This window comes from Heptranchias perlo, chromosome 18 (assembly GCF_035084215.1).
Source record: "Heptranchias perlo isolate sHepPer1 chromosome 18, sHepPer1.hap1, whole genome shotgun sequence".
NCBI lineage: Eukaryota > Metazoa > Chordata > Chondrichthyes > Hexanchiformes > Hexanchidae > Heptranchias > Heptranchias perlo.
Window position 1 is genome coordinate 28,608,433 of NC_090342.1, and position 27,980 is coordinate 28,636,412.

At 41.8% G+C, this 27,980-nt stretch overlaps 1 protein-coding gene across 2 annotated transcripts in view; it reads left to right on the top strand.

Moving 5' to 3' along the window:
* The window catches only part of ergic2 (ERGIC and golgi 2), a 68,681-nt gene that overhangs the window by 17,328 nt on the left and 23,373 nt on the right, over positions 1–27,980 (top strand). For both annotated transcript variants that reach the window (XM_067999587.1, XM_067999588.1), the window contains exons 6-10: positions 6,243–6,283; positions 10,108–10,209; positions 12,159–12,254; positions 18,780–18,835; positions 20,248–20,346. In XM_067999587.1, the coding sequence (XP_067855688.1) occupies positions 6,243–6,283; positions 10,108–10,209; positions 12,159–12,254; positions 18,780–18,835; positions 20,248–20,346 (394 nt within the window). The remainder of the gene's footprint in view (positions 1–6,242; positions 6,284–10,107; positions 10,210–12,158; positions 12,255–18,779; positions 18,836–20,247; positions 20,347–27,980) is intronic.

A 27,980-nucleotide genomic window follows, 5' to 3' on the forward strand; every position in this document is an offset into this window, starting at 1 on the left:
TAGCTAACAGGTTTGCAATTTTGCTCTTGAACCTTTTAGATCCCAATAATTAAACTTGTTGCTGCTTAAAATTTCTGTATCCTTTGGGTAAAGTTCATAATAAATCTGTAATAATTTTATAGCGGAGGTAATGTTTGTGGTAAAGATTTTCCATTTAAAGATCATAATTATTCACATAGTCTCTATGATGTTATAAATGGCAGGCATAAGTAACATTCCTTTTAGAATCCGAAAGATTAAATGTATATACTTTAAACTTGCTTATAAAAATGCAATACCCCATAATTATGTTACCGAAAATTTTATTTATGGTGTGTATGGGCTTTAAAGATTTTTTTAAATACAAAATAAATATATTGCTGTTTAAAAGTGACATTGAGCTCAATCATGCTGTGACTGGGATGGAATTAGTGTCGGAAAATTGAGGCTGCAGTAATGTGTGATACTGATTTTGCTAAGAAGACTTAAATAGATGTTTAAATGTATTAAGAGCATGACGCACTACTTAGCTTGTTCTGAATTTTCCCAGGAGGACTGACTTGGATACTATTGTGTTGGGCTTCCAGAGGAGCTACTCATTGACAGCTCTTGTCATTGGGCCTCTTCCTATCCTGTCTCGGGATGGCAGGTCTGTGCACTGAGGGGAAAAAATGACTTATAAAGTATTCCCTATGTAGTAGGAGATTTCTTTAATCTTTTTCACTTTTTGCCTCAGAGGAAAAAATATATAGCCCCTTCTATGGGTGAATTGCTGCAGACATTAGTTTTAAAGATATGTTACAACAATTTACTCCTTTTTTAAAATTGGAATTTGAATTTATGCAGATGGCTGAGGTACTAAATGAGTACTTTGCATCTGTCTTTACCAAGGAAGCTGATGCTGCCACAGTCTCCGTAAAGGATGATAGAGTTGAGATATTGGATAGGCTAAAAATTGATAAAGAAAAGGTACTTGAAAGGCTAGCTATACTTAAAGTAGATAAGTCACCCGGTCTGGATGGGATGCATCCTAGGTTGCTGAGGGAAGTAAGGGTGGAAATTGTGGAGTACTGGCCATAATCTTCTAAACATCCGTAGATATGGGGGTGGTGCCAGAGGATCGGAGAATTGCGAATGTTACACCCTTGTTCAAAAAAGGGTGTAAGGATAAACCCAGCAACTATTGGCCAGTCAGTTTAACCTCAGTGGTGGGGAAATTTTTAGAAACTATAATCCGGGACAGAATTAACGGTCACTTGGACGAGGGTGGATTGATTAGGGAAAGCCAGCACAGATTTGTTAAAGGCAAATCGTGTTTAACTAACCTGATAGAGTTTTTTGATGAGATGACAGAGCAGATAGATGAGGGCAATGGAGTTGATGTGGTGTATGTGGACTTTCAAAAGGGCTTTGCTAAACTGCTGCACAATTATCAAGATTGCGGCCCATGGAATAAAGGGGGCAGTAGCAACATGGATACAGAATTGGCTAAGGGACAGCAAACAAAGAGTAGTGGTGAACGGTTGTTTTTCGGACTGGAGGGAGGTATACAGTGGTGTTCCCTAGGGGTCAGTGCTGGGACCACTGCTTTTCTTCATATATATTAATGACTTGGACTTGGATGTACAAGGCACAATTTCAAAATTTGCAGATGACACAAAACTAGGAAGGGTAGCAAACAGTAAGGAGGACAGTGATAGACTTCGAGAGGATATAGACAGGCTGGTGGCATGGGCAGACACGTGGCAGATGAAATTTAACGCAGAAAAATGCGAAGTGATACATTTCGGTTGGAAGAACGAGGAGAGGCAATATAAACTAGAGGGCACAACACTAAAAGGGGTACAGGAACAGAGAGATCTGGGGGTATATGTGCACAAATCGTTGAAGGTGGCAGGGCAGGTTGAGAAAGTGGTTTTAAAAAAAGCATACAGGATCCTGGGCTTTATAAATAGAGGCAGGGGGCTCCATTTTAGCACCCGCTATCGGGTGCGTTCCTGACGGGGGGTGGGGGGGGGGGCTCCGAAAATCGAGGAATCCCGCAGCTGGTCGGGAGCCCAGCTCCAACCCGCCCACTTCCGGGTTCCCCACAGACGTGCCGACGTGCGCGCGCAGCCCCCGCATGTGGGACTCCCGCAGGCAATTAAAGCCAGCGGGGTGCCACTTGAGAGTATTTACCTTGCTATTTCAGGTCATTAACAGACCTGATTAAGGGAATATATCAGGAGGGGTGGAATTTTAGAAACAACTGGGACTGTTTCCCATACTGGGGGAAACACTCCCAGTTGAAATGGATGTGTTGCAGCTATCGGCCTTTGGCAGCTGCAAAGGTCAATTTGACAGGTTCGGGGGGGGAGACCCTCACTCATTGCAGGAGGCCACTCTGTCACTTGGGACAAAGTTTGGCCTCCACCACCCTCCTCCTGACAATCAAATTCACCAACTTGCACACTTACCCCGTCCAGAGACATGTACCTACCTTGCGGACCCCCTCAGATGTACATCTTGCGGATGGGGGCCGCCGTAGCTGCAGTCATGACCTCCTCGGAGGGCGAACAGCCTCGCCGGCCACGCCGTCCACCTCTGACACGTGGAGCTCCACAACACAGTGCTGTGACACATCCACCTGCACAGCAGGAGGGCGGGCAACCGCAGAGAGAGATGCGTCGCAGGGGGCACTACCCTCGCCACAGGGTCCACAGACCGAGGCTCAGCTTCCTGGACCTCTCTAAGCAGCAGTGCACACGGAGGCTCAGAGTCACTCGACATGTAGTCGTGGACATCTGCAGCCTCCTTCATGCCGAGCTGCTCCCGGCTGGCCCGAGCACCATCATCTTACCTGTCGCTGTCAAAGTCACCACTACCCTCAACAACTTCTCCGCATCCTTCCAGGGTGCCACCGGGGACATCGCCGACGTCTGTCGTCTGCACAAAAGAGCCCTGCAAATACACCTACACCCACTCTGCAGTGACATAATGGGTGGCGTCAGGTGTGGGTCTTCATTGTGATCCTCAGGAAAGGGCATTATTGCACAAACCAGACAAGATTCGCAAAGACGTGGCAGTAGTGGTGCCAATATAATATGTAATGTGAGTTGGTCAGAAATTAAATGGAAGTAAAAACCATGACAAACCCTCAAACACCCTTGTGCATCCACTTCATGCTCGCAACACGTTTGCCTTACGCTTCCTACTGCACATATGTGGCTGCAGCACGGGTAGTGGCAGGTTGAGTGAGGCTGACCGTGAAAGAGATGCATGAGAAGGTGAGTATGAGATAGAGGTATGAGGATTGGGTTGAGTGGTAGTGGTGGGATGAGTACTGGCGAGGTGAGTTATTGCAGGTAAGATGAGGATGAGGTTTGAGTGGGTGTGAGGGGTGATGTGACCGAGTAGTGTTGGCAGTGCAGAAGGAGATGTGGGGTGGGGACAGTGATGTGGCAGACGGAGTGTAGGGGAATGACCTACTTAGGTCATTGAAGCGCCTCCTGCACTGTATGCAGGTGGGTGATATGTTGGTGGTGCAGGTGGGGGGGGGAAGATCTCTCTCCTCCCCCTCCTCCTCACCCCATCTAATGATACCTGGAGTGAGGCATCATTAAACTGGGAGCAGCCTTCCCCCTGGGCTGCTCCATGCTGTAATTTTTCCTATTTGTTGCAGCATCTGTCAGTGGAGGACTGCCCCTTTAAATAGAGCTCCTCCAGCTGACGGAGCTTACTGCGCATGCGCAGTCAGCCCGACGCGCAGATCAGCAGCGGGGAACCTGGAAGACCAGGTAAGTGGATCCAATTAGGCTGCGATCGCGCGGGGGGCAGACTGATTTCGCCAGGCGCATTACCCACGCGCCCAATAGCCCCCCCCGCAGCCCTGGCAATATCGAGCCCATAGAGTACAAAAGTATGGAAGTCAAGATGAACCTTTATAAAACACTGGTTCGGCCACAACTAGAGTATTTTGTCCAGTTCTGGGGACCGCACTTCAGGAAAGATGTGAAGGCCTTAGAAAGGGTGCAGAAGAGATTTACTAGAATGATTCCAGGGATGAGGGACTTTAGTTACGTGGATAGATTGGAGAAGCTGGGGTTGTTCTTTTTGGAACAGAGACGGTTGCATGGAGATTTGATGGAGGTATTCAAAATCGTAAAGGGACTAGACAGAGTAGATAGAGAGAAACTGTTCCCGTTGGCGGAAGGGTTAAGGACCAGAGGACATAGATTTAAGGTGATTAGCAAAAAAAACAAAGCTAACATGAGGAAAAACCTTTTTACTCAGCAAGTGGTTAAGATCTGGAATGCACTGCCCGAGGGGATGGTGGAAGTAGATTTAATCATTGCCTTCAAAGGGGAACTGGATAAGTCCTTGAAAGGAAAAAAAATTGCAGGGCTATGGGGAAAGGGTGGGGGAGTGCGACTCGCTGGATTGCTCTTGCATAGAGCTGGCGTGGACTCGATGGGCCGAATGGCCTCCTTCTGTGCTGTAACCTTTCTGTAATTCTATGAATGCTGCAATATATGGATGGCAACCTGTACCCCTACAATATGCAGTAAAGTAAAACCCAATGTCAATATAGTTCAAAGTATAGTTATTTTGTTGAAGTCCAGCAAGATGGCCTAATGATGTAGCGAAGTGCTGTGTGTGTATTTTGCATTATTGTAGTGACCAATCAACTGATTTCAATTTCTGCTAATTAAAAATGCTTGATGGATTGATTCTCAGGTGAGCGGCTAAGCAGCTTAAAATGTTCTACACACATCTTGCATGGTTACTTAGACCCTGTTCTATGTTACAATAGTGGTATGATATAAGTTCTGAAGTGTACTTTTAGTTTCCAGTTTATTAGTTGGGGTTGCAAGTATAGGGTCTTGCCTTAGATATTCTCTTGGGTGCAGCTATACTATTCACTCCCGTAGACAATCTGAGCGTCTTTCATGTAGGGGTGTGACCATACTCCACAACATCTAACTATCCCAGGGATGCAACAATAAGACCCACTTGTTCATGTCTTTCACACATGCACCCCTGCAATCTTTTTGATTTTGAAAGCAGACTGAAAAAACACTTGATAAGATGAGGACAGAAACAAATCGTTAAGCTACTTTATTTCATACAGAGCAATATGATTCGCCTCATTTAATTCGCTCAGTACAGCTTGTCTTTGCATAATAATGCAAAATAATATACACACAGCACTTCCCTACATCATTAGGTCATCTTGCTGGACTTCAACAAAATAACTATACTCCTGCATCCTAACCTTTTTGACCCTGGAAAACTTGTCCTTACAGCTTTCCGTTTAGAAACCAGACTGACTGCACGTGTCTGCCTCTTTTTTAATCTTGTGTTCGTAGCCTGAGAGAAGGGCCTATGGCAGACAACACTTTCCAAGCACCTGAGACCAGGGATCTTGTCACAAATGGGTTTGAGGTATTTTATCGATTACGGAGAGAGGCTAATTGCTTATTATTATAGCCTTTGGGGAAACAACTTCAAAACCTAGTTCATTGGCATCTTAACAACCTTTTGTCTTGATACCTTTTTAAAAATTGTGTGAATATGCTTTGCTTTGGAACACAATTCTTCAAAGCAATTCTTTTTCCTATTCCTATTCCTTTCTGTGGCAAAATGGTTCAAACAAATTCCAAAATGGGGTAGGTCCCTTGCGAAGGAGCCCTATGTTTGCTCGCGAAGACCATGCACTCTTTAGGTATGCCACCATAATGGGTGGCCCTCCTGCACCTCAGAAGCCCACATTTTTATGTGGAAATCTGCCTGAGACATGCAATCTCAATGCTTGGCACCTTTGCCATCTTGTGCCAATTACAGTTCCTTGTGTTGGGTGCGCTGTCTGACGGGCTCTGAATTGCAATGGATGGTCCCTGTGGTCAGACCACTGTGCACCACTAGCTCTGTCTCTGGATGCTAATCCAGGGTTCCATCAAGGGCTGCCTTCATCTGCCAATCTGCCACCAAGATATGTTAGCCACGCCCAATATACAGCATACCCTATCTCTAGACGGGCGGTGTACCACATGGCATCCCATGTCTCATTCTTGAGCGGATAAGATGTATGAAGCAATCTCTTGCCTAATAAACAGCATGCCCTGTCCCTATTTCTGTGACACTATTTTGTTCCTTTACAGGAAATGACAGTTTTATGACATATAGCTTGACATCACAAACATTAAAGCAGTTTTTTTTTGAGTTGCCTACTGATTTTATTGAGTTCTAAATAATTGACAGCTTACTGTCTCTTTTAATTGTAGACTATTTTTCAATTATCTTCACGTCAAAGAATGTGGCAAAGGTAAGATATACGTGATTATTCTGTATGCTTAAGGAGTTTCATAAAAACAATAGGCACAAGAAGATAAGAATTTGCTGACTTGGAGGATAATCTGAGATATATAATAGATAATATATTGCCTAATTTTATTATTCAAGCATAATTACCTTTCATGTCTTATAATAAAGCTAAAACAATAGAAGTTGAAAGTAAAATATTTGTAATTCTACAGATTTTAAAATTTTACTATTATGTCATTTTTACTTGGAAGTAATACTCCTGGTAACATTAGTAATATAAGCTACCTGCCCTACCACTACAGCAGTCTCTTTCATAATAGTGATTATGCTAACAAATGGCTCAAGACCTTTTTGAAGGTTTTCTAATCGTTTTTGAACAATTTAAATACTCCAACTCCATAAATAATAATGGTCAATAATAAGCCACTATTTTGCCATTATTTTGGGATTCTCTGCTAGAATTTTATAAAGGCTGAATTCAAGTTAGAGTAGGTAAAATTTTGCAGTGCAAATCAGTATGCCCTTCTATCTATGATAATTTTGAATCAATCAATATAGGCAGTGACAGTGTTGTAACCACTTAGATTAATGATCCAGAATATGGAAAGTAGACTTCTAATTGTGTTTGCTGAAGGCCTGTTATTATAAATTCTACTTTACCACTGGTGTCATAAATATAAACTCAGTCATGTAGTTTTCCCGTTTGAAATTGAGACAAGTTTTAAAAGAAGCTAACAATTTTTGAAAAAAGAAGTTTGCCATTAACTTGTAACTGTAAATGAGCTATGAGATCTAATGCTATGATGTGCTTGAAGAGGTGTGTATACATATAGGGGTATTTACTTTTCCACAAGCCAAAAATGATAATCACTGCCATGGTGCATAATTTAAAATAGGCACTCCTCTGAGTTTCTCATTGCTATTATAGTTTACTTATTTCTTTTTAGTTTTCTTCAAATCTTGTTTTCTCCTCTTCCGAAGGCACTGGCTCATGCAGGAGTATGGTTTATCAAATGCGAGTTGCCCACTGGTATCTCATCAAATGACTGAGAGAGAATCTGGTCAATGAATGTCAGCAAACTATTCAACCATGTTTAATCCTGTCACCATTCGTTACCCACACACTGCATTTTCAGCAAAGGTCATCAAATAGAGATTAGGGGAAGAAATCATAGTGAATTCTCTTTTCTTTAACTGAGAGGATAGTGGAGGGAAAATCTCTGAAGTCATTTAACAAGCAGTTAGGTGCTGTGATTGTGGATTGTCGGTTTCGATGGAACGATGAGCTAGGTGGGCCTCCCTCAGCTGTATTTCTCTTTGTTACTCTGCTTTACATATTAAAGGAGAGCCCTAAAATCTCCTTTTTATGGCAGAGGATGTAACCGCTGCTAACGATCCTAAAATATGTTTATTGGGAGCTCTTGGTCGATAGGGATGTGCAGAGAGGCACCACCCACCTAGTTTTGAAACAGAAAATGCAGTTTTTGAGTGCTGTATGGAGATTGCCAAAATAAACCAAGTATTTAATTTTTAAAATAAGCCAAGTATCTAAATTTTTTGCCCATTTATTCCTGTGTTCATGATGTGGCGCTGTTTGTCATTAAGATGTTCGTTAAATTTTCATCTGCAGCAAAGCAAACATTAGAACTTGAACTATGACCCTTTCCCTTATCCCCCACCCCCAATTTGCCTTCAATCTGGATGTGAACTTGATAAAAGCTGGCAGCTGTGACTATAACAATTTTTAAAGGAATACGATTGCCATTTAAAGTGTGCCGATATCTTTCGTTCCCTCTGTTGCACAACAACCTCTGGGAGGTGTGCAATAATTGCTCCCAGGTCCTGTCAATAGCTGGTGTATAACTGAGTGACACGTTGAGAGGATGCACAAGACAACATCCATTTGTTGTCATAGAATCGTAGAAAATTTACGGCACAGAAGGAGGCCATTTAGTCCATCGTGTCCACGCCAGCCGAAAATGAGCCACCCAGCCTCATCCACTTTCCAGCACTTGGTCTGTAGCCTTGTAGGTCATGACATTTCAGGTGCACATCCAGGTACTTTTTAAAATGAGTTGAGGGTTTCTGCCTCTACCACTCTTTCAGGCATTGACTTCCAGACCCCCACTGCCCTCTGGATGAAAAAATCTTTCCTCAGCCCCCCCTCTAATACTTCTACCAATCACTTTAAATCTGTGCCCCCTGGTTATTGACCTCTCCTAAGGGAAATAGGTCCTTCCTAGCCACTTTATCTAGGCCCCTCATAATTTTGTACACCTCAATTAAATCACCCTCAGCCTCCTCTGTTCCAAAGAAAACAACCCCAGCCTATCCAATCTTTCCTCATAGCTAAAATTCTCCAGTCCTGGCAACATCCTTGGAAATCTCCTCTGTACCCTTTCTAGTGCAATTATATCCTTCCAGTAATGTGGTGACCAGAACTGTACACAATACTCAAAGCTGTGGCCTAAACAGTGTTCTATACAGATCCAGCATAACCTCCCTGCTCTTATATTCTATACCTCTGCTAATAAAGGAAAGTATTCCATATGCCTTCTTAACCACCTTATCTACCTGTCCTGATACCTTCAGGGATCTGTGGACATGAACTCCAAGGTGCTTCACTTCCTTTTCACCTTTCACTATCTTCCCATTTGTTGTGTACTCCCTTGCCTTGTTTGCCCTCCCCAAATGCATTACCTCACACTTCTCTAGATGGAATTCCATTTGCCACTTTTCTGACCACCTGATTGATATCTTCCTGCAGGCTAGAGCTTTCCTCCTCACTATCAACCACAAGGCTAATTTTTGTAATCATCTGCAAGCTTCTTAATCATGCCCCCTACATTTAAGTCCAAATCATTAATATATATATCACAAAAAGCAAAGGACCTAGTACTGAGCCCTGCGGAACCCCACTGGAAACAGCCTTCCAGTCGCAAAATCACCTGTTGACCATTACCATTTGCTTCCTGCCACTGAGCTAATTTTGGATCCAACTTGCCACTCTCCCTTTGACCCCATGGGCTTGTACTTTCTTTTGACCAGACTGCCATGTGGGACCTTGTCAAAAGCCTTGCTAAAATCCATGTAGACTACACCAAATGCACTACCCTCATTGACCCTCCTTGTTACCTCCTCAAAAAGTTCAATCAAGTTAGTCAGACATGACCTTCCCATAACAAATCCATGCTGACTATCCTTGATTACTCCGTGCCTTTTTAAGTGACTGTTTATCCTGTCCCTCAGAATTGATTCCAATAATTTGCTCACCACTAAGGTTAGACTGACTGGCCTGTAATTACTCGGTCTATCCCTCGCTCCCTTTTTAAACAATGGTACAATGTTGGCAGTCCAATCCTCCAGCACCACGCCTGTATCCAGTGAGGATTGGAAAACGATGCTCAGAGCCTCCGCTATTTCCTCCCATGCTTCTTTTAACAGCCTGGGATACGTTTCATCCGGCCCTGGTGATTTATCTACTTTCAAAGTCTTTGTTTTTCCCCCTTGGGAATTGCTCCCAGGACACCTGTTGGTCAGATTGGCAATTCACCAAGTGGGGAAGTGTCACAATCCAAAGTAGTTGTTTGCTGATGCCAATTATACCTGCAGAGCTTATTCTGGGGCATTGCACCCTAATTTGATTGGTCATCAGAACACATTTGCAATAATTTCAATAGGTTAATTACTGAACTGTGAAACTATTGGAAGATGAGTTTGGTAAATTCTACAAGTGGAACATTGATGTTTTGATCAGAGTACGGCATTGGTTTGTCACACGGCAGATGTGCAAATTATTTCCGATTTTTCCTATTGTTTCTTTAGAACACTTCAAAAGATTCGCAGAAAAGTGCAAGAGGAACATTCTCTACAAGATCTTTTATTCAAAAGTGCTTTTAAAGGCTCCCCTACTGCATTGCCACCAAGGTATGTAATCATGACAAAATCAGAAATAGTTGGGTAGTGAACCCTCACTATACTACAGGATTTATTCTGGAGTAAATCTGTTACAGATTCTGTCCTGAATGCAATAGAGCGTAAAGTGTGCCAACATAGGAACTAGCATAAAAACTTGATTGTTGAATTGTGACTTTTGTGACTGTAATCAGCCAAAATAAAAACAAAGGACATATATCAATGTGAAAGTGGTTTCATTAAATTTTCCAGCATTGCAAGACGAGGAGGTGGGGCAGGAAATATTGATCTCAATTATGCCCCAAACACTGCAGCTGACCTCCGTCCCTTCCCAACTACAGCTGTAGAGGTTGATCCCACTGCTTGCTGCTGCAATACCCAATCCCACTGTAGATCAGCACCTAAACACGCAAAAAAAAACTGCACAAAGTATTGGAGACCTTTCTGTTGGCCAGTCAGCCCTTAATATCATATACCAGCCAATAGAATGGTGCGAACAATTTAATAGCAATTTACATGATCTGATTTAGCCAATATAATGGTCTTATCATTTTGCAATATTTGAATAAAATGCCTACAAAGAGCATATGGTTGAAAGAGGCTGAATTTACCATTCACACTTCTATACTTCACTGAGAGGGTGATCGGTTTTTAGAATCGCATACCAAAGGAGGTTGTCGAGGCAGAAAGCAGCTCCATAGGTTTTCAGTACTTACTTCCTAATGAGAAGAGGTGTACAATGCTGAGGGATCAAAAATGTTATGGAATCTGCTGCTGTCAGGAGCCCATAGCTGAAGTATATCTCATTGAAGGCAGATTCCTTATCCATTCCCATTGCACTTGGATGGAGAAGCTTAATGGTGCAGGGCTGTTGAGACTTGCATAACTGATGCACCACTAATTTATGGAACCAAATACTAATCTAGTTCAGATTGCACTGTATCCAAAGCTAAGTAAACACTATGTTCACAATTTGATGGTTTTCTTTCTTAAGTGAGTGTATGTGGCTCAGATTCTATAATTAAAAGTAAGCAATGAAGTTGCTTAATGGGCGGGTTGTGAGAGTGGCCGCCCCAACAAGTTGCTGCCTGGAATTGCGGCTCTCGAACAAACGTTAGTGAGTACCTCCGAATTAAACAATATTAAATTACTCCAGATAATAAAAATTGGACTTGGACAACAACTTAAATAATTTTTTCTCAGCAATTAAATAAACTGTTCTCAGCTGTCTTTGAGTTATATGGGCATGTCTATAAACTACCAAGAAGCTCCTAATACATATTCTATTTACAGTGGAATTCTGTTATAATTGTTAATTTGGCCAATAGTGTAAACAGTTATTATAACTGGCCAGTAGATTGAGATTAATCTTTGATACTCAGCATGTATAGGTGCTTTAAATAGCTGATTATATGGTTATGTAGATTTTAGTTACAAAAAGGTTAGACTTAATGGGATTTAACAAGAGATTACAGATTGACACGCATGACTTTGCATATCTTAGCACAACAACAGTGTAACACTTCCAGTTCCCACAACCAACTGCTCTTATAATCTCCTCTCAGCGTGACTGTTGATTAGTGTTAAATCAGTTAGTTGTTGTGCTATGGATTTGTGCCCAACTAGGTGGGTTGTGACTGCCACAAATTTAATAACTTGCAGCTCTGAGAGAGGTGACTGTTAACCCATCAATCTGTGCTGAATATGAAATCAGGACCTGGAGATGAAAAGAGTGTGTGCCACACAGCCCTTACTAGTTAAAAAGAACAGAAACGAATGCCAAAGATAATTGGATAATTTAAGAAAAATAAAAGAAGCAGTATTCATTAGAAGACTTCAAATTCTGTAGATACAAAAGTGTCTATAAAACAGTTGGTATATATCTGCTTTTTGTCTGATGATAAGATAAATTTTAATGTTTCTCTGACTGCAACAAAAATTATTTTTTCTTATTTTTGCAGGGAAGACAGATTATCTCAACCACATGATGCCTGCAGGATACATGGACACTTGTATGTCAACAAAGTTGCAGGAAATTTTCACATAACTGTGGGCAAGTATGTGCATTCTTCATACTATTAACCCTTTCTTTATGAAACAAATGGCCCAGTTTGACCAGTTGATTTCCATTGGAAGATATAAATTCTTAAAAGTAAAAAAAGTTAAACTTTGAGTTTCGTGATGTTGGACTACAAGCAACTCAGTGGCTGGATTGAGTGTTGGTATAGCATCATTTACTAATTAAGATGCAGATTGAAAAGAAGGTGCATAAGTTAGTTTAAGATTAGCACTTAACATCACAATATATGGATCTTTCAGCTAAAGTTTTTGCTTAATATAGGATTTGCAAAGACACTGGATGTATTATACCGAATATATTTGGACTACATAATTGAATAGAAACTTAATTTATGCAATAGTTAGAAAGTGAGCATGTGCAGATTTAATAACACTTTTTGGAGTTTTTTGCATTTTCCCCAAACTCTTGAAAATAAATTCTTCCTTTTTTTTTGTCTCGCATATCACACTGCGCCTATGGCTGAAAGTATGGGCAGGAGACCTGTTCCTGGCTTCTGCCTTTTCTGCTTTTGAGCTGTCACCAGGAAGTTTCAAAGGGAGGCTTCACAAGACTTGTCGATTTAATCTGGCGCAATTGGGATAATAACTGGCTTTGCTCAGCAACTTCCTAACAAGTTTCTAAGACCAAAAAGTGGAAACGATAGCAAAGCGTTACTCCGGATAATATGATGCAAATAATCTAAAGGGATAGAAAATGCTATATATACCATATAGGGTGCATTTGTATCTGTATTTTCCTTTGTAAACAAGTGATTTAATTCTAAAATTTTTGTACGTAATAGTGCATGTTGTTGAATTAGGGCATATATGTGCAAACTTTTGGTATTTTGGGAGGTTCTTTCTCTTGGAGCTGTAGCATGTACTGTTCAGAATCCTAACCTAAGTGAGATGTCTTATCTCCAGTTCTTTGTATTTATACATGTCACAAATTGCAGTGAAGGGGGCACTTATAGGGTTTTAAAATATTTCAGAAATCTGAGAACTCTCCACATATAGTGAATTACATTGAAATGCCTTAATTGCTTTGTAGGCCAGTGTAGCAGCGAATTTGCACAGCAAGATTCACTAACAGCAATCTTGTAAATGATCAGTTTTTTTTCCCTTTTGTACAATTTGTTGACAATTTTGCACAAAAAGTTTGAGGCAGAATCAGTTTCGATTGGGAGGAGGATGAGTGTGGGCCAGCAGTGTCCGCAGTCTTGATGTGAAGGCAGGTGGAGCACTCCTGCTCCTTTAAGGTCCTCTGGGCAAGCCGCTATCGAGCCTGAAAAAGTAGTTGGAACTTGCGGCAAGCAAGCTCTGACCACTTTTAATCAGTTTCGCAAACTGGTCAAGAATTTGGCGCAGGAGCCTCATTTCAGGGGGCCACTATTTGTGCCTGGAATAAAAAGGCCATGCTGAATTTAGCAGTGGCCCGGACACATGCACATGTCTTCCCACTGCTAAATTTGTCATTGTTGCACCCGATTTAAGCCTGTAAAATGGGCACAATGTTATTGAATTTCTACCCCATTAAGTTTCTCCCTCGTGTCATATATTTTTGTTGGGTAGGGTTGGTGAGAATTGGACCAAAGCAATTGATTTTAACTCTTAATTTCTTTCTTGCTGATATTTATAAAAGAATGCTGGAGGTTAGCTTCCTCGTCTCTGGAATGCAATTGGTAAGATCTGAATAATGAATAGATGAGGAAAAGGCAAAAAAGAGATATGGGGGTAAGGTGGGAAGAGATAATTAGAGTGGGAGGAGGCTCATGTGGAGTATAAACACTTGCCGAATAGCCTGTTTTTGTGCCATAGATTCTGTGTAATTCTATGTACATTAGACTGTTCTTGATGGGTAACTTGACGTCATCAGGCAGAAATTTTAGAACTTCTCTTTGGGAAGTTTTATGTCTGATTTAATCACCTCTTTTGGGAGATTAAATAAGGTAGAAATGTGTGACAGTGCATTGATTGAAAACAATTAGCTTGATAGGCCAAATCATAGAAGTTTCAACAACAAAGAATGCCATTGGCCAATTGATAGCTCCACATCGGAGCTATCAATTCTTAATCTCATTTTCCTCTTTTTCCCCATATCCTTTCTAATATTTTTCCTCCGTGTTTTCTAATTATTGCTTAAATATCCTGAGTGACTCCACTTCAGTAGCCACTTGGCCCAGCCCATCGTTTTGGTGTTTACCTTCCATGCAAGCAAATAGTCCTAATCACGTTTACCCGCCTTGTTCCCATATCCCTTCATGTCCTTCTCCTTCAACCGCCCATCCAATCTAATCCTAAATGTTGCTGTTGTTTCTGCATAAACCCTAGATGTGAATTCCAAAGCCTCACAACTGCGTGCAAGGAAGTTTCTTTTGCTCTCTGTTCTAAATCTCTTATTTTAATTTTGTATCTATATTGCCTCATTCTAGACTCCTTCAACTACTGGAAACCGTTTGTTTCTATCTATCCTGTCCCATCCATTCATAATTTTAAATACTTCTATCATATCACCCCTTAATGTGCATTGCTCTAATGAAAAATGTTTGAATTTTTCAAGTTCTTCTTTGTATTTATATTTCCTCATACTGGGCAGCATCCTAGTGAATCTCCGTTTTATCCTCTATAAAGCCTCAGTATCCTTCATATAGTGTGGAGGCCAATACTACACGCAGTATTCTGAGGTCTTATTAGGAATATATAGGCTCATCATTACCTTGTGATAAAACCTTGAATTATATTAGCTTTTTTTTTAACAGCCTTATCAACCTGAGGTGTTGTTTTGAATGTCCTGTTTACCTATGCTCAAAACTCCCTGTTTTCCCATTGAGTATAATTACTGCTGTTTTTTTTAACCACATTATAATTCCTCACGCTTATTAACATTGAATTCCATCTGCCACTCTTTAGCCCATTCACCCATCTTACAAATATGCCTTTGCAGTTTCCTTTGGTCTTCTAAAGAATTAACTATACCTCCTAAATCAAAAGCAAAATACTGCGGATGCTGGAAATCTGAAATAAAAACAGAAAATGCTGGAAATACTCAGCAGGTCAGGCAGCATCTGTGGAGAGGGAAGCAGAGTTAATGGGCTTGATGTTAGGAGGGAGGCGGGTTGCCAACGGGGGGTCGACTGGGCACGTGGGTAACCCGTCCAGTAAAATCGGTGGGTTCCACACGCGATCGTAAGTAAATTGAAGCCACTTACCTTGGCTTCCGGGTTTCGCGCTGGAAAGCTGCGCAGTGGGCGGACTGCGCATCTGCATCATAGGCTGCAAATAGGGCTGGAGGAGCCCTATTTAAAGGGGCAGTCCTCCACTGACTGATGCTGCAGAAAGGAGCCAAAATTACAGCATGGAGCAGCCCAGGGGAAAGGCTGCTCCCAGGTTTAATGATGCCTCACTCCAGGTCGTACTGGATGGGGTGAGGAGGAGGGGGAGGACAGAGATCTTCTCCCCGGTGCACGGGAGGAAGTGGCCTGCCTCTGCCACCATGAAGGCCTGGCTCAAGGTGGCAGAGGAGATTGCCAGCGCCACAAACATATCACGCACCTGCATACAGTGCAGGAGGCGCTTCAATGACCCAAGTAGGTCAGCCGAAGTGAGTACACTTACTCATTCCCCTACACTGTCTACCACATCACCACACCCACCCCACATCTCCTTCTGCACTGCCAACACTACTCTATCACATCACTCCTCACACCCACTGAACCCTCATCCTCATCTTACCTGCACTTACTCACCTCCAGTACTCATCCCATCACTACCACTCAACCCAATCCTCATACAATCTCATGGCTCTGTCTCATACTCACCCTCTCATGCATCTGTTTCACAGTCAGCCTCACCCCATCTGCCACTATCTGTGCTGCAGCCACAGGGCATGCATCACGTATGTGTAGTAGGAAGCTTAAGGCAAACGTGTCGTGAGCATGAAGGGGATGCACAAGGGTGTTTGAGGGTTTGTCATGGTTTTTAACTTATATTTGATTTCTGATCAACTCACATTACATATTATATTGTCACCACTACTGCCACGTCTTGGCCATTCTTGACTGGCTTGTGCAATAATGCCCTTTCATGAGGTTTTCCATGAACACCCTTGCAATGAATGAGGGTTTACCCTGCACCTGTTAAATGGACCTTTGCAGCTGCCACTGGCTGCTGGCTGTAACACGTCTGTTTAAACAGGGAGTGTTTCCCCCAGCATGGGAAACACGCTCTGTGTAGTCCAAAATCCAAATCCTCCTAAAATCTCCAACTAATGAGGTCTGTAAACGACCTCAAGTACCTAGAATAATGATCTTAAGTGGGATCCCGCTGGCTTTGATTGCCGGTGGGAGTCCCGCATGCGGGGGCTGCGCGCGCACTGATTCGCATCTTTGGGGAGCCCGGAAGTGGGCGGGTTGGAGCCGGACTCCGGACCCGCTCCGGGAATCCCCAATGTTAGGAGGCCCCGGCCACAAACGCAACCGCTCGGCCATCCGAAAATTGACCCCAATGTTTCAGTTCGATGACCTTTCGTCAGAACTGGAAGAAGTAAAGATTTAACACTTTTTAAACAAGTACAGGCCAGGAAAGAATGTGGTGGAGGTGCGGGTAGAGAGAGAAAAGGGGAGGAAAGACAAAAAGGGAAGTTCTGTGATTGGGTGGAGGACAGGAGTGATTAAATGACAAAAGGGATGATGTTGCAAGGCAAAGGGGTTCGTAATGGGACAGGAAAAGAAACATAAGATGGGTCTAGAGCTGTAAATGGCAACTGCAGAACCATTACCAGCACCTGCTGTCCAAAAAAAAATAAGAGCAGTGGTTATGATCTGATGTTATTGAAATCAGTGTTGAGATGGAAGGTTGTAAAGTGTCTAAGCAAAAGATGAGGTGCTGTTCCTCTAGCTTCATTGGAACAGTGTAGGAGGCCATGGTCAGCAAAGCGATCACCCAATCTGCATTTGGCCTCCAATGTGGAGGAGACTGTATTGTGAGCAGCGAATACAATATACTAAATTGAAAGAAGTACAAGTAAATCGAAGGAGTATTTGGGGCTCTGAACGGTTGGAAGGGAGGAGGTGAAAGGGCAGGTGTTGCATCTCCTGCGCTTACATGGGAAGGTGCTGTGGGAAGGAGAGCGGGTGTTGGGGGTGATGAAAGAGTGAACCAGGGTGTCGCGGAAGGAACAGTCCCTTCGGAATGCTGGGAGGGGAAGATGTGTTTGGTGGTGGCATCGCGCTAGAGATGTTGGAGAATTATCCGTTGAATGTGGAGGCTAGTGGGGTGGAAGGTGAGGACAAAGGGGATCATATCTTGGTCTAAAGAGGGAAAGGGGTGAGGGCAGAAGTACGGGCAATGGGATGGACACGGCCGAGAGCCCTGTCAACCATAGTTGAGGGGAAAGGAAGTCATATCGGAAGCACTGGTGTGGAAGGTGGCATCATCAGAACAGATGATACGGAGAAACTGGGAGAATGGAATAGAGTCTTTACAGGAAGCGGGGTGAGAGGAAGTGTAATCAAGGTAGCTGAGAGAGTCAGTGCACTTATAGTAGATATTGGTTGACAGCCTATCCCCAGAATTGGAGATAGAGAAGTCAAGGAAGGGAATGGAGGAGTCAGAGATGGACTACGTGAAGGCAAGGGAGGGGTGGAAATTGGAAGCAAAGTTGATTAAATTTTCCAGTTCGGGGCTAGAGCAGGAAGCGGCACCAATACAGTCAACAAAGTACCGGAAAAGGAGGTGAGGGAGGGGACCTGAGTAGGTCTAGAACAAAGAATATTCCATGTTTCCATAGCGACACCTTTTATTTGGAGGAAATGAGTGATGTCAAAGGAGAAGTTGTTCAATTAAGAACAAGTTCAGCCAGGAGGAGGAGGAGGAGGAGGAGGAGGAGGGGGACTGGTTGGGCTTCTGTTCAAGAAGCGGGCAATAGGCAAGTGTCTTTGAAACAAAAACTCAATCTTCTCAGCATCTAGTGATAATTCTATTTTTTTCTATTACCCATGTGAATGGGAAGTAAAACAAACCATTCTGCTCGCTGTCTGGGGAATTGCTTATTACATCTAGCATGCCATCTGCTGTTTGTAAAACATTATGCACCAACATTGTAGCCTTTTCCTCACTACAAATGTTAGGCTAACTGATTTACAATTTCTGCATTCAACCCTAACTTTTTGAATATTGGTGTGCTTTAGCTTTCTCTTACCTTTTTTACATTAGATATTTATGACTTCTGTGTTTCAGATTATTCTGATAGATGAGCCCTTGCACCTATGTCCAGAGAGTGTTTACATTTGCCCTGATTAGGTAAAATTTGTAGTGTGCATGGTAAAAGAACAGTGAATCCTTTTTTCAGATTATCTTGGCTAGTAGTTCTATCAATAACTGTATTAATACTTTGATGGGTTTTTACACAGTACAATGGTAAAGGAGCTGGATCTTGAGGAACTGTACGTGATAGATAAGTAGTTGTGCCTTAAAAGTTCTTTCATCTTAATAATTTGTAATGGACATTTTCTCTACACTTTTAGGGCTATTCCTCACCCTCGAGGTCATGCACATATGGCAGCTCTCGTTAGTCATGATGGTAAGTGCTGACAGATTCTAATCAATATGTTGTAGATGGGTTTACATAATTCAGAGAAAATTGGACAATGTTTATTAAAGACATATATAATTGGACTGCTAGATACTGGGATTAGTTTGCTCCTTTCAGCTGTGGCTCAGTTAGTAGCACACTCGCTTCTGAATTTGAAGCTTGTGGGTTCAATTCCCACTCCAGAGATTTGAGCACAAAAATCTAGGCTGACACTCCAGTGCAGTACTGAGGGAGTGCTGCACTGTCGGAGGTGCCATCTTTTGGATGAGACATTAAACCCAGGTGCCGTTTGTCCCCTCAGGTGGAAGTAAAAGATCCTATGGCACTATTTGAAGAAGAGCAGGGGAGTTCTCCCCGGTGTCCAGACCAATATTTATCCCTCAACCAACATCACTGAAACAGATTATCTGGTCATTAACACATTGTTGTTTGTGGGATCTTTCTGTGCACATATTGGCTGCTATATTTCCTACATTACAACAGTGACTACATTTCAAAAAGTACTTCATTGGCTGTAAAGTGCTTTAGGAGGTCATGAGGTCGTGAAAGGTGCTATATAAATGCAAGTCTTTCTTTCTGCTTGTGAAGGCAGAATCATGCTGGGTGTGGTTGCACAGCTGCTGGCTGTCCCCGGTAACTCATTAAAGTGATTATTTTTCATGAGCCTAGAAAGTGAGCATTGTTGGACTATTCATCAGGGGCAGCATCACAGCTAAGTCAGCAGGCATCCATTTATAGCAAAAATCTAAACGAAAATAAGAGTTATTCACGTTATATGTTGTAGTTGCTATTGTAGGCTGCTTTTAGCGTACTACATATTATAATTTTGCTAATCTGAATGGTGTAAAGGGAAGTCTTGCTTTATCTTTGCCTTATTTTACTTCTACAATGTACAAGATTTGAAGCTACATGTTATGTAAAATGTAATTGTATTTAATGGAAAACCAGGAAAATGTTATGGAGGTAATGTTTTTAACCACATAGATGTGCTCTTTAGCCTAAATACTGCTTGTACTTTCCAAATGCTCTGCTCCACAAGCACATCTTTTTAAGGTTTAAAATTGTAATTAAACTTGCTACATACCAAAATTAATTTTTCACGTTTAATTTTGACCAGGATTTTTTAAAAATTCTTTGTGCACTGGTGTTATGTTGGGGATAAGTAGGGAGAGAAATGACGATAACTGCTCTATTTATTTTGAAGTCTAAGAAAATTGTTTTCTCTTACTGCTCTAAATGTTTTGCTTTCTCCTAGATCTGTTTTACTTTAAGGGTAGATTTTTGAAGAACAAATTGTATATGAAAAGCAAAAGTAACAGATTTTTGAAAAGTTGCTTATTATATTACTCTAAAGGACAGACTCACCAGACTGGGTAACAAGTTTCCGTATTTGTTTTTAGTGTACAATTTTTCACACCGAATAGATCATTTCTCATTTGGAGAACCAATTCCAGGAATTATCAACCCTCTGGATGGAACAGAGAAAATTGCCATAGATCGTGAGTTTCTTTTGGTTTTTTTGTTTAACTAGCAAGTATTGTTTTTAGGTTGGGTGTGGGAAGTAAGTGGAGAAGCCCTTCCATTCATTTTATTACTTTGTGGGCTCTTCACTATTCTATTCTGACTGTTTCTCAGCTAGCAGTTGCTTCACTGCTGACTTACTTTGCCATGACTTCAGCTGAGAAATTTAGTTCAGTGATTTAATTGAGAACTTACAGTTTGAGTGTAGATCTTGCCTTTGTGTGACATCAGTTGCATTTGCTTTGATGAGAATACTGTTTTTGCATAGTATTCTTTGCATGAAATGGGATGACAGTGGGGACTACTCCATAAAGTTAGTGGCAGGAAAGATATGACAATCCAATGGCCTTAAATAAAGGAGAATGGCGTCTTATGAGATGGCTGAGAAATATTCAGTTACTAGTTACGTTTTAATATCTCCATTTGGAGATATGTACACTGAGTAATGTAATCTGCATTTATTACTTTTCATTTATAAAAATAATTTTTTGTTTTATTATTTTGGAAAGAATGGCTTAAATATTACTTGAATCTGTTACTTGCAGAGAAGCATTTTCATGTCGTAATGGTTGGACAGTTTTCCAAAAAGTGTACATTTGAAATTTTATGTGGAAGGACCCTATTACTATAAGTGGAAGCTATGAAAAATTCACTTACATGGAAGGAAAAGGCTACTTTTCATATTGATCATATTCTTGGACAACATTTATATTATCTCAGTTTCCCCAATTTCTTCTTTCTCCCCTGACCCTCTTCCTACCAACTATCATCCATTTTTTGTTGCATTTGTCCAAATGAGACATTTAAAACTGATAGTGCAGTCTCTGTAGAACAAAACATCAGGACAATCATTGACTAAATTAAAGTGGAAGAAAATAAACCTTGCAGCCCTCCAACATTTTTATTGACCTGCAAATCAGATGGATGAAAAATCTGATTATGTGCAGACTTTACAAAAGACCTCATTTTTCTCCATTTATTTGTTTTTTTAGACCATTTGATGCAAATTTATGCATACAAAATCCACTTACATACAAGGAAAAATGTGGCAATTGTAATGTTCCATATCTACTTGAATTCCTGTATTTTACAGGAAATGTGACCTACACACACACAGATAGGAAGAAAATAGGGGAAGCTGGTAGTCTACAGGGAATTGAGATAGAGAACGTATGTCCTGATATCCTGTTAATAGCCCTTTAATAGTTTGTGTGGATTTTAAGACTGGGATATTACAGGATTTGTAAAACCAAACCAATAGATACATGCACCCTCATTGGAAATGTAATCTGGCGCCACTAAACTAGCAACTTTCAATATATCGTAGATGAGGCACCTGTGTGTTAATAAGGTACCCCAATCTCAGGTAGGTGTAATTGTTGTATTTTTAAAATAACAAATTCAGCAAAATATCACATTGCATTGTTTTGTTTATGTTGATCTACAGGGAAAACCATCAAAGAAATTGGGGGGGGGGGGGGGGAAGTATGTAATCTGAATACAGGTCACGATCCGGGAACACTGAATTTACCATGGAATAGATGATTGAAGGCTATTTTATATAGAACTCATGTAGCTCAAATGTCAGTCAAATTGTCTGAATGCTGAGGCACTATCTTTTGTTTATACACTTCATGCTGCTACAACTAAATTTAAGCAATCTGTGAAATGCCCAATTCAAGATTGGATAAATTCTTTTGTTTTAAAAAAAAAATCAACATCAACAGAATTCTTGACTTGACTTTGTAACATTGTCTCTGTTTCTGTATTTGTCTACATCTAACAGTATTGTGCCACAAATTACATGTCATGAATTTGTTGCACTTTCGTCAGCTTGAGTATTATTTTCAATTGTAAGGTATGTATACTTACCACTATACTTGCCTTTCAATCCTTTTGACTAGGTGGCGCTGCTGCACCTCAAATTCAATCTTCCAGAGCTATCCATAGTCAACTCTCCCACAAGCTATTTCCTAATCTTTTAAAAATTCATCTTTGAACGAATTCTTCTTCCTCTTTTTAGGCCCCCATTTATTTAATCAATTAATTGGAGGCAAGCCTCCTCCCACCAAAGGCAATTTAATTTAATTATGTCTGAAGACGCCTGCTTGACTGTTGTAGGCTTTTTATTTCATTAATTTATACTGTCCATGCCTACCAGCCATTGGGCCACAGTGCTTTCCTCTAGCTTCTCCTAGCTGGCCCCATTTATACCTCCCTGCTTGGTCATCTGGTTACCCACCCCATTGTCTATCCTCCTGTCTTCCTTTTTCTCTAGTTTCCCAGCACTAAGTACTTTTAATAAAACATAGCACTATAAATAGAACATAACGTTATAGATGCTTTGAGAGACATTAACTTGATGGCCCAGCTTATTCCTAGGAAACTGACTGTCACATCTGGCTGGTGGGGGGAATAAATGAGTAAGAGATTGGGATCAGGCAAGTGGCAATATGGATGGATAGGAAATAAGGGTTTGGCATCAGGCTAGTGTGGGGAGGGGACGGGGAGGAAATATAAGCTGATGAGGTGAGGAAACGTGGCTGAGTGGAAGAAGGTGAGAGGGATCGGAGATGGAGAAAATTGTGCCGATGCTGGCCGATGAAGGGTGATGTGGCAGACGATAGAGGTGTGACCAGGGAAAATGGCAGCAAGCTTTAGGGAGGATACAGGGCATGAGGGGGTACTGTGTTGGGGAAATTATTGGTATGCAGTGAGAGTGAGAGGGTGCTGTGATGGGGGGGTGGATATGGAAAGGGAAAGTGGTAGGGAAGGCAGTGGAAGCACGAAAGCAAGAGAGACAGGATGAAGCAGGAAAGCTGCATTTTGCCCAGAACCGCCACCAGAAAATAGCACTCCTGCAACGCAACCCACAATCTCCCAGATGGAAGGGAAAAGAGAAAGAAGCAGAAATAGACAGATGAGCAGAAGGAGAAAGAGACGCGTAGAAGCAGAAAAGTCAAGAGAAAGGGAAACAGGAATGCAAACACAATAGAGACAGGTAAGAGAGAGACTGTATACTCCAACTTAGCAAGAAGTTGCGTTTATATAGTGCTTTTAACATAGAAAAACATCCCAAGGTGTTTCATTGACGTGAATTCAAAAAAATGTATCCCAAGTCAAAGGAGGAAATAATAGGAGGGGTGACTAAAAGCTTGGTAAAAGAGGTGGGTGTTCAGGAGCATCTTAATGAGAGGGAGGTGGAGAAGCAGAGGGGTTTAGGGAGGGAATTCCAGAGCATGGGGCCTGAGTGTTTGAAGGCATGGCTGCTAGTGGTGGAGCGAAGAGAGGAGGGGTGCACAAAGGGCCAGAGAATATTCTAAGCAATGCCACTGGACCTCGACTTGTATACCTAGTTGTATCTGCTGCACGTTTTTGTCCATCATACTACCGCACTTGTGATCGTGCACTTGATTGGCTCAAATTTCATATTTATATGAGAGCAACCAAATCACAACTGAACCGTAACAAGTGGGAATTAAACCACTAATCAAGGGTCAAAATGTGCAGTCAGCAACAGCTACCTATTTCTTTTAAAAACAGTGAACAAAATAGCTTTTGAAAATACTTTTAGATGTCATTTTAGGTTCTCAACTAAGCTGAAGACTTACTACTGGAAATGAGGTTTGTAACAGAATTAATTCATTAAAACAATACAAAATTCACCAAGTTATTAAACCTAGCTTTTCAATAGTATTTTCTGCATTACAAATGGCTCTATGATTTCTGTCAGAGGCCCATTCCTGTGTGATGCATTTGAGCCTTGAGTTAATGCATGCACCTAAATGTATCACTGTCAACAAGGAACATAATATGAGAACATAAGAAATAGGAGCAGGAGTAGGCCATACAGCCCCTCGAGCCTGCTCCGCCATTCAATCAGATCATGGCTGATCTTCAACCTCAGCTCCACTTTCCTGCCCGATCCCCATATCCCTTGATTCCCCTAAAGTCCAAAAATCTATCTATCTCAGTCTTGAATATACTCAACGACTCAGCATCCACAGCTCTCTCGGGTAGAGAATTCCAAAGAGTCACAACCCTCTGAGTGAAGAAATTCCTCCTTATCAGTCTTAGATGGCCGACCCCTTATCCTGTGACTGTGCCTTCTAGTTCTCGACTCGCCAGCCATGGGAAATATAGTATGAACCTATAGTTCCCAGAATGTACCTGTGCTTACGACTCTGGAAGTTTTTAATTAACATCATTCACAGGGCATGCCAGGACTTAGTGTTTTAAACCCCCCCCACCACCACCACCACCCCACACCTTTTCCAATTGGAAAATTACTGACAAAACAAAGACAGGAAACCATTTTTGGGACTTTGAAGTTAAAAATATGTTTTATGTAAACACATGAAACAGCTTAGACCTTGAACTTTTGTGAGTGTTTTTGACAGAAAAAAACCTGTATATACTAGGGATTTGTGTTTGCAATTTGTTCATTACAGCAGCCATATGGTTATTTACTGCTCCAGAGACAGACTTTTTCCAGTTACTTTCCTCACTCTAAGGAATACGACCCTGGTTTGATTTTTTACCCCATTGTGCAGGTCTGGGTTTATATGTCTGGAGCCACTATGCCCCACCCCCTAGATTCTTAGTCAACCTGATCAGCCATTGAACACGCTGCCACTTTCCTCCACCTACCTACACCTCTTAACTGGCTAAAAGAATTATGCAGCTACATAGTAGGAGGAGAAAACATTTGCTTGAGGAGGATTCATGCAGGATCAATTCTGGATGAGTAGGGGTCCAGTGAATCAAGAATGACATTGGGTGGGCTTGGTTGTGAAAGGCACCTGGAGTGCTTGTGCACCACCTGCTCACTCACTCATTTATCCCTAGTATTTCCTGGTCTGCCGACTCACTCACCTACTTTGACTGCTTTCCTGTCTGCCTACTCCAGGTGTTTTTCAGTTTAACCACTTGCCTGCCTGCAATGAGGCTTTTTTGGCCCAGCTGGTAGCATGCCCACTCAAATCTTTAATGGTCCGCATGTTCCCTCATTAAATCATAGTGACCAGACTGCAACCCCACCGAGTGTTTCCAGATCCTGTTGTCACCACATCCCATACCCCACATGTGCTCCCAGGTCCGGCCTTATTTTCTGCATCCCTCAACTCCCTCCCAGGTCGTAGGTCTCCTCCACCTGTTTCCTTCCTCATCCCTTTGTTTTCTTCGGCTGCACCCACCCCCCACCCCACAAGTCCTTCCTGGTCTTGCCCTTCACCCCACCTTCTGTCTCAACTGCTCCTGTTGTAGTACCTCTCCAATAATCTCTCCACATCCCCACCTCTAACCTAGTTTATGTTGTCTTCCATCATACTGCATATTCTGGACCTTAAGAGATGGAGTACATCAGCAAAGGAATTTGTCTGATAACCACTCAGGAACATTGGAGATATACAACAGTGCCATAGAATGAGATGAAAACAATTTTTTTTAAAAAAGCTTGGATTGAGTAATACATCCCAATGTGGCATCTGTAGAGACAGAGAGAAATGGTGTAAGACAGAGATTGCAGCAAAAAGAATGAGTGGAAAAACACACACGTAGTTCAGGAAGAGATTTTTTTTGCTGCTAAGCAATGTTGTAGGAGATCAACTATATTATAATATATTTGTGTTGTAGGTATAATGGGCTCGATTTTCAAATGAAAGTCTGGTGGGGGGGGGCAGCGAAAATCAGTAAAAATCCGGAGTGGGTAAGGAACCCGCTCCAACCCACCGACTTGCGCGGCTCACTCAAACGCATCTGTGCGCGTGGGGTTCTGGAATCTGGAAGTTGCACTGACAGTTAAAGCCGGCGGAACAATATTTCAAGAAGCAAATGTACCTCATTGAGGTACTTAAGGCACTTCATTTGTTACATAGTAGGTAGTTGCAACGATTTTCAACTTACCTGGGCAGCTTTCCCACGGCTTCCGATTCACGCCTGGTGAAATCAGATGTGAAGGGCTGGATCATGCAAAAATCAACTAAATAACTTAAATAAAATAACATTTCACAAAGTTTAAAAAAAAATAAACCTACCTTTCAAATGATGTCTTCTCCCTTCCCCGCTCCCCAGCCCCGACGATGCCTTTTGCCCCCCTCCCACTTCCGATCTTTGTCCCCGCGCACAATAACATGTCTCTCTTGCTTTCTCCCTCCCTCCCCAGCCAATTCCCTCAGAACCCTTGGATGAAAGTTGTCAACGCCAGGAACTTTATCTACCTTGAGCTTCAACAACCTCGCCAGTATGTCCTCTTGTGATTTTTACATTCACCTTTAAACTGTACCAATTCTGGCATTTCTCCCTCCATTTCATTTGTGAACACTGTTGAAAAATAACGGTTAAGTACTTCAGCAATATCTCTATCTTCAGACACCACTTCCCCATTGTCATTTTAAGTGAGCCAATGCCTCTTTGCACTCTTTGTTTACTCCTGACATACTTGAAGAATGCTTTACTGTTCTGCTTCATGTTTCCAGCTTTGCTTTCCTCATGATCCCTCATTGCAGCTGTTGTCAGTTTCTTGTCAATCCTCGGCCTATCTTTTTAGATCTCCCTATCCCGTTCGTTTCCTGAACTTTTAAACATTTTGTGTACTTTCTCTTTCTCCCTAATGCTTTTCACAACTTTATTAGGAAGCCAAACTGGGCTTACTCTTTTATTCTGTCCCTTATTTACTTCAGGGATAAATTCTTTTTGCATCTTAATTATCCCTTTTTAAACTATTCCACTTTCCTTCCACACCTTTCACTTCCAGTATCTCATCCCATTTTACCATTCCCATCTTCTCTCTCATACCCTTTTTTATGCTTTTTAATTGGCTTTCTTTTGTTTTCTATCTTAATGTCTAACCAGAATGTCAGAACATTACGTTCACTAGATCTCAAATGCCCCCTTACTTCTACTTTGCTTATTGTTCCCATCTCACCTGTCAAAACTAACATCAACATTGCATTACCCTTTGTGAGTTCCTTAACGCACTGCTTCAGCAACTAGACTCTCTCAATTTCAATAAATTCTTGTTCGCAAACAGACTGTCCCCATTGTGCACTCTGGTCAATATGAGGAAAATTGAAATCCCCTAGGCTTACTACTGAAAACTTGGCACTTATTTGTTTTATGTCTCCCACAAAACTGGGATTATTTAGTAGCCTATAGCATATTACTATTAACTTTTTCCCTTTATTGTCCTTTAATTCTATCCAGTACCACTTCCAGCATCCAACTCTATTGCAACTAATCCCTCGCTAACAAATAATGCCACCCACCTACTACCTTACCTTCCCAGTCCTTCCTAAAACTACCACTCCTCTAGTCTCTTCTTTTTGTCCCCCTGGGTAACTCCTTATGCCACAGATTCATGGTATTATGGTTCTCTCTCATATCTCTGATCTTGTCCTCCTATCCAGCACTGAATAACGATTGCACAGTTTTAGATGCAAAGGGGTTTTCTACCACACTCTTGCTTTTCCTTCCTGTTTCATGAGTGGCCACCCATTTCTTTTGCTCCTGACTCCTCTCTGCCTGTGGGGTTACTACTTCCTAGAACTTAAGTTCCATTAACTTTTCCTCCTTCTGTACAGTGAAAACTCTGGTCAGCTCATGCTCAAGCTCA